This window comes from Apis dorsata, unplaced genomic scaffold (assembly GCF_000469605.1).
Source record: "Apis dorsata unplaced genomic scaffold, Apis dorsata 1.3 scaffold_425, whole genome shotgun sequence".
In the NCBI taxonomy this organism is placed as follows: domain Eukaryota; kingdom Metazoa; phylum Arthropoda; class Insecta; order Hymenoptera; family Apidae; genus Apis; species Apis dorsata.
In genome coordinates, this window is record NW_006263678.1 from 313 (window position 1) to 8,300 (window position 7,988).

At 28.7% G+C, this 7,988-nt stretch overlaps 1 protein-coding gene across 1 annotated transcript; it reads left to right on the top strand.

Annotated features, from left to right (window-relative positions):
• The first annotated feature begins 6 nt into the window (after nucleotides 1–6).
• Nucleotides 7–1,910, top strand: LOC102678510. The gene is made up of 3 exons (XM_006619586.2): nucleotides 7–267; nucleotides 1,104–1,450; nucleotides 1,833–1,910. Exons 1-3 carry the CDS (start codon nucleotides 46–48, stop codon nucleotides 1,882–1,884), a joined length of 621 nt encoding a protein of 206 aa, XP_006619649.1. The 5' UTR covers nucleotides 7–45; the 3' UTR covers nucleotides 1,885–1,910.
• The last annotated feature ends 6,078 nt before the right edge of the window (nucleotides 1,911–7,988 follow it).

Sequence of the window (7,988 nt, forward strand, 5' to 3'; positions counted from 1 at the left end):
TCGCAAGAATTGGCTGTTTATCAGGAGGAATGTTTGTCCTGAGAAATGATTCACCGGGCGACGATTCATTGTTTTTCGCAGGATTCACAGCCAGTAGGGGCGGTGATGCTGATAAAGTACGATGTGGAGCAAACACCAGAGCTAAGGTTGTACAGTTTCGCGATCAAGAAACATGGCGCGCCGACGCTTCGACTCGCGGCGGATACAGAAGAGGCAGCAGCTCGATGGACGACAGTCATCAAGGAGGCCATTGAGAGAAACGACCAAGTAAATGTCGCGTGTAAACTTGATGAGTTATTTCGTTACGTGTGTTTACGTAAGAGAAACCTGTTTAAAGAGGAAGCAACTGATGTTACTTTCCGTATTATGCACAAACATAAATTTGACAAAAAGTTTCTGGTATTTAAAAAATTTATATGTAAAAAAATTGTCAGTCAAATCTTCGTAATCAAATCTCAGGGAAAATTTGACAAATTAAAATGATTGATATGAATTTTGCAAATTGATAATTAACAGAGATATATATATTTTTTATAACCACCTATAAATATATTTTTCGAAATATTCTTACTCGAGATGAAAGGAATTTTTAAGGAATTTTAATGAAACGATAATAAAATCCGAGGCTTTGTAAGTTTAAGAAAACGAGATTCGTTTTAAAACTCTCCAAGTTTGGCTATCTGTTGGAACTTATTTGAATTTGGCTAGATTAGATATCTGGAATTGTTACGAAGAATTGTGTAGTTAAATTAAAATAGTTACGAAAATTCATAATAACACGAATATTCAAGAATATTAATGAAAATATTAATAAAAATACTTTAATCACTTTTGTGAGTCGAATCTAAGTTAAAGTTCACTCTTATTATAAATTTATACTTTTAACACCGATGTCTCCCTCTCATAACCTCTTTCTAACTATTAAAATTGTTTCAAGTATAGAACGAAAGACAAGACAAAAGACACTTGCAAATTTTTCTTTTCGCTCTTATAAAAATATTATTTAACACAACCTTCGAAAGTAAGATTCGTTATATATTTCTCCCTTTGAGATTCGATCACTATTATTTGATTCTCATTGCTTCTGATCACACATTTTACAGGTCGACACCTGGCTGGAAGCGTCGTTAAGAATGCGTGAGATGGCGGCGTGCGCCATTCACAGACCAGATTGCTTTGGGTATCTGAGCAAGCAGCAGGAACACGCAAGGAAAACATCTTCGCCAACCGGTTGGTCGAGGCGGTATTGCGTGCTGAAAGACGCCGCGTTGTATTTCTACGACGACGCGAATGCCGAGAAGGCGTTCGGTGTCGCCTGCCTTCACGGCTTCAGAGTGCACAGCAGCGCACCCACTTCTGGTGGCAGGAAGCACGCGTTCGAATTGCAGCCACCAGACCCCACGCAGAGGAGTTACATCTTCGCCACGGAATCAGAGATGGACAAGAAACGGTAACCTGTTTTGTAACCTGCTCGATCGTCATTTTATTATTATTTTTTTATTTATTGTTATCGTATCATACTTTTTACGTAATATGTTTTATATTACAATTTAATTATATATATATATATATATATATATATATGTTTGTTTTATTATTGTATATATGTTTTATATTACAGTTTAATTACCTTTTCATATCTTTTTGTTATTTTAGATAGATGATTATCTTATATTGTTTATATTATTATTATATTATTATATTATATTATATTTTATTATATTATATTATTATATTTTATTTATTAATAAATAATTTTATTGTCACGCTTAGAAATTTAATTTGCGAATTTGAAACTTAGGACGGTTAAGTCAATTGTGTTTGAATTTCAGGTGGCTCGCAGCACTCGAATATTCGATCGATCGATGGATAAAGATTGGTTGACAAAGGCCGACCTACCGTACGAAGAAGCAAAGAAGTCGAAGCAGCGAAGATCCTTTGAGATGTCCTTCGCCTCTTTCTGTTTCCGGTTCCTAACGAACATTGACGAAAATCACAAATTCATCGATCACCGTCGCCGTTATCACCTCGATCGTCGTTCGCAAATTCATCGCGTGGATCGTGTCGCAAATACTCTTCAAATTCGCGATTCGTCAGAAATCATGATGAGCGATTTCATTATCTATTATCAAATATTGTTTACCTTCGTAAAGAATTTTGAATTTTTCTTCTCATTCGATTAATTTAATCGATATCGATGATGACGTAATCTTTTAAATCCGTCATATTTTTCTCTCTTTTCCTATGAAGAAATGTTATTTTCTAATTGCAAATTTTCTTAAATTTAGTCAATGTTGTTATAATGTTGTTCAATTATATATATATCAAACAACATTGGATTAAAAAAATTTCAATTAATAATTAACTCTTAAGCGCCTCTTTCACAATTTCAATTTTATACAAATTTTGTGTAAATTTGATCCTTTATTGTATAAATTTCGATAATTCTGCTGTTTGTAATTTTTAAAAATTTCGTCACGTTCTTCTATAGCTGTTTATATTTATACGAATTTTTCGTCGATCTCGTTGTTGCCGGTGATTCCGATGCTCGATTCGTAAAACTTCGTCAATCTCTTAGTGTCACGGATCATTTTTTATAATAATTACTGATTGTCAATGGCGTTGCATTTATCAAAAATTCAATATTCGTAACGCAATTGATACTTGAAACAATGTTTCTCAAACATGTGTATTATATTTAAAACATTCGATAATATGCTGTTGATTTCTGATATGCTTTGTATATCGTTCAAAGTAAAAAAAAAAAAACATTGCTTATCTAAATAATTTTAATCGTAAAATAATTCAAAGGTAATTGATTTCGTTAAATATTTTTTTATTTTTGAAAAAAGCATTTTTTTAATTATTACAATAAATACATTTATAAAGTCACATTACGTGCACGATATTTCACTTATATATCGTGTAATTTTAAGAAATTTGCATAATATGTAGGCTATAAGATAAAATTAAATTTAATTTATTTAGACATTTTATATTCAATTTTTTAATTAATAATTAATCAATTCACTTTCACTGTCATTAAGACATTTAATACGATCTAGTGTTCATGTAATATCAATTAACCTATCATTAATATCGTCAATGATCACTGAACGAAAAAAAATCAGCTTCGAGATCCCTTTCATTTCCCTATCCAAATATACACGCACAATTTTTACCGTTTGTAATAATCGTTACTTTTTCGATAATGATGCTCACAAAACGCATAAAGACTTGAAAACATCGTAAGAAAGTAAGGAAACAGTAGCTACTACATCGTTTAAAATGACAGGGAAGTTGAGAAACACTGTTTCAAGCTAGTCCCAGTATCGAGTCAGATAAATCTTAATACAATAGAACTTCGTTTATCCGAATTTTATTCATTGGAATTGCTATTTGGAAAAATTTTATTTAATCGTATATTAATAGTAATAGTTATCAATTTTGTGAGATTAGTCGTTATCATTGAAAGGATTAATAATCGAATTTTACTGAGTTTTTATTATATTAATATAGAGATGATCTGTGCTTTTTATTAGGTTGTAGAAGATTTTATAACATCGTACGAATATTATTACGTCGCTAGATGTCTCGTCAATCGATGCAAAAATGGCTAATTCCTTAATCTTTGGAGATATTCCGATAAAAGAAGTTCTATCGTATTTATAATCTTCGTGATTCGTGTCTCGTGACTTAGTAAATTTTTGTATTGTTAATCAGCTTTTGGATTCTGTTTTTATATATACAAACGTTGCATACTTTATCGACACACAGGAATTGAAATCACACTCGACAAGCGTGGAACATCAAAATAAGAAGAAGAAAAAAGAAGCAAGGGGATGATGAGAATTGTTTATTCACCAACTGTGTCTTGTATTAAAATGATTACGATTACCGACTTTTTCTCTTACAGAATTAGGATTCGATTTAGATTTTAAGAGAATTTTAACTGTCGTCCACCGAATTTTCATTGGAAAATTTTTCTCATAGCAGAATCGAGGATACATTAGATCGATGCAAATGAAATGGCTGAATTTGAACGTAATTTTATATTTTCTGTAATTTTATAGGGAATAAATTTTTTTTTTTAATGGATGAATACAATTTTGAAAAACGTTAATAAAAAAGAATTCGTAATAAGAAAATCTTGTTTAAGCTTTAAATTTTCATAACTCAAGACTTTCATATCATAAATATTATAAATATTAATTGGAACGTTTAGCTGAATTCAAGTTTTGAATGATTTTACTTTTATAATATTGGCCATTTCATGTGCAACAATTTAATACATTTTCCAAAAACATTGTTCGTACTTCATTGTACACTCTGGTACAGTCAACAGACAAATATTTGAAAATTATTGTAAATTATTAATTAAAAGTTACATATTACCACGACACACAATAACAAACAGGATTTCCTTTATTATTCGAATTATATTTGTTTTAAAAATTTAAACAAACATATTGTGTCTCTAAAATTGAATGAAAGATTCATAAGAATCGTGAATAATTAACAATTTAAATTAAAATCCGATAAAAATAATGCAGTTATTTTAAATGAAATTTTTATTCGAAAAATGATTCTTTCCTTATGTAAATAGTTGAAGATTTATTCGAATAATCGTTAAAATAAAAAGAAATAAGAGAAGAAAATTCAAGAAGAGAAAATTTAAATATAAATTTTACAAACTTACAAAAAAAAAATATTAAAAATTTGATCATTCGAATAATTTTCAACCAAATTGAGAGAAAGATCATTAAAGAATAAAGCGCAAATAAAAATAAATCGAAAAAGAACCATCACGAAAATTCCCCTCGTGCGAAGAAAAATAATTTTTCGCCCAACAAAATTTGCTTTCTTCCGCGTGCTTGTTGTGTGAGTACGAACAATCCAACAATTAAATCACACGTGACCGTGTGTAATTGGAATTGCCGCCATTATATCGCCAATATTCTTACCGCCAAATATTTGTATCGATAAACCACGCGAACCGTGATCTTAGAATCAAGAAGAGGAATCAAAATAATAATCTTTCCTCGAGAAACGAAGAAAATAATTTCGAGAGTGATAATTTCAAGGGGGATCGGGGAACGAAGAGTATTTCAACGAAGATTAAGCGTGAGCGCCCGTGTTAATTGCGACAGAAATCGATAGATGTCGCGCGGAGAGCAGAAGAGGAACGAAGGACAGGGATACAATCCGAAAGTGCGTCCATAAGCGGCGCGAGGAAACGCCAGGAAAATTGAACGACAGACCGCTCAAAAAAAAAAAAAAAAGCACACAGATAATAAAATAGGAAGTTTAATACAATTGTAGAATGAAGTGCGTCAATTATTTACCTGTCACCCTTCGAGCTGGTTTGAAGGACGTTGGTTTTATTGCTGTTTAGATGATGCAGTGTCTTTTCCATAGGTAGGAGGATCCTCTTACCGCCGAGAAAGCCGGACAGCGGTCGCTCTTATTGACCAATATAGACATTTCTTTCTTGGACTCTGTATAAAATAGTTTTTATACAGATGTTCATTACAACTGTATTTTTTCTGGATATTCTTTGGATTTGTTTTATTGTGACTGAATTGGTAAATTAATCACGTAAAAAAAGAAAAAGAGAAAAAGAGAAAGAGAGAGAGAGAGAGAAAGAGAGAGAGAAAGAGAGAAATCTATATTCTTTTTATATTTGGTGAAAGAACAATTGGTTTTTTAAATAGAAATGTATTTATTATGTAATAGGGTGGAACGAAATAGAAGGAAAATTTTTATGCGCCATTTAAAATTCACATGTAATGAATAAAAGTTGTATTAATTTATTTTTCGTTTTTAGCAAATAACATTCAAATAGAAGAAATTTGAAAATTTAAACTGAAAAAAAAATATTTTATTAAAATTCATGTTTTATTAAGAATTTTATTTAATTTTGATCTTTTTCGTTCTACTCTAAATAATACAGTATACATATTGTATTAACAATTAAAAAATTAAATTGGAGTATTTGCAATGGAAAATCTATTAAGCCAAGTTAAGCACATTATTATTTATAAAAATTAATATTTATTTTTACATACATAATTTTACAATATATCATCGAGATCTTGATATGAAAATTTTATATAATTTTAAATTTTCAATATCATTCTATTATTTCATATTAAGACAAAATTTTTAATATTCTCAACCAATGGCCAATTAACAAGTTTCTTTGTTTAAACTTTTATAATGGATGTATGTGATTGTAATTAAGATGGGTAAAAAATGTCGATAATTATATCTTCGTTGTTGATTAAGTATTATTGTAGAATATTTGATAAAATTATTTAGAATGAATTATATAATTGAAATAAATTATATTTGTTTCATTCTATTGCAAAAAAATATACAAAAGAAGAAAGCTTTACAAGCTATAATGCTTTATTGTATTTTTATTATATTTTTATTGTATTTTTAAATATAAATAATTTTTAAGCAATTTTATAAATAGATAAAAACTTTAAGCTTTTATGAGTAATTTATTTAATTAACTGTACTACGTAATTGTATTATATGTTATTAATAATTTTTTTTTAGCTTTAACTATTATTTAAGAAAAATATTCCAAATTCAAATATATGATTCATTCTATATATATCAATGAAAAATCATTCTCTGCAAAATGAAAAAGCGCACAAATTCAAATTTGCGAATTTATTGAAGAAACATATTGGTTAAGAATTAAAAAATTCATAAATAAGTAAAAAAATAAATAAAACAAAAAATAAGAATATTAGGCTTTGATGATAATAATCTCATATAAAAAATAGTGATTTTTTTGTTTTATGAAAATCAAATCATAAAATTTCGAATTAATTTTTTGATTATCGTCTCAAATTCATAAAATTACACTAACATAATTTTTATTGAATGAAATGGCTGATTCGTTCGTTCAAATTTTTTAAGCATTTTACTAATAAGAATTTTTATAAAATGTATGAAAAAAATGAAAAATTGTGCAATATTATTGTAAAAAATTAGAATCAGTGTGATTGTAAAAGTACAAAAAGGTCAAATGTAACCGTGTCCGTCTTTCTAGTGCCAAAACTGGAATTATTTAATTGAACCAATCGAGATTGTAATAAATGTCGTTGAGAGAAAATAATATTTGCATTATTTTATTGACTTTATAACACAAATCTTTTATAACGCAAATTTTTTAAGAATCACTCGTTAATGTAATTTACTAATTGTGTATAAGAAGTTTTACCATTTTTCGCGTAGATGGCAACACAAGTCTAAGACCACTAACAAATTCATTTTTCCGTCGGCAATAATGTCCAACAAATTTGGGCATTGATGAAATAACACAAGATCTAAAAGAAATTTGCATTTTTATATATCGCAAATATATATCTTATGCTTAATTTTCAAAAATATGATAATTTGATATGATAAAAAAAAGATAAATATGCAAAAAAAAAAAAATATCAAATTCCATTCCATTACAAATTAAAATTAAATAAAATGAACAAAAAAAGATTGCATTATTTTTATCTAGTATTCTGCAATATCAATGACATAATTTTTGGCAGTTGCATTCCCATGGACTCGAATTGATAATAATTGTCCACTAACTATTTCCAAGTATTCGTGAAACAGACTCCCAAGATCGAAACGTATAATTTCGCAATGGAATTCGAAAGGCTTCGAGGATTATTAGTCGGTTTGCCGAACTCCATACGCAATCATGATACGTTACACTATACTTGCGATATTAATCATTAATTCCAATGAATAGTAATTATCATTAAATTATTGCTGTTCGAACCATATTTTACATTAATTATATTTTACATTAATTTCAATTTGAAATTTTCGCTGCGTTTAGGCGAAGAAAATATCTTGACTATCAAAAGATAATTGCAATATATACTCAAGCCAATTAACTATTTGCAAAAATTATGCAGATAGTGAAGACTACAAATAGATATATTTTGCATAATTCTTGTAATAAT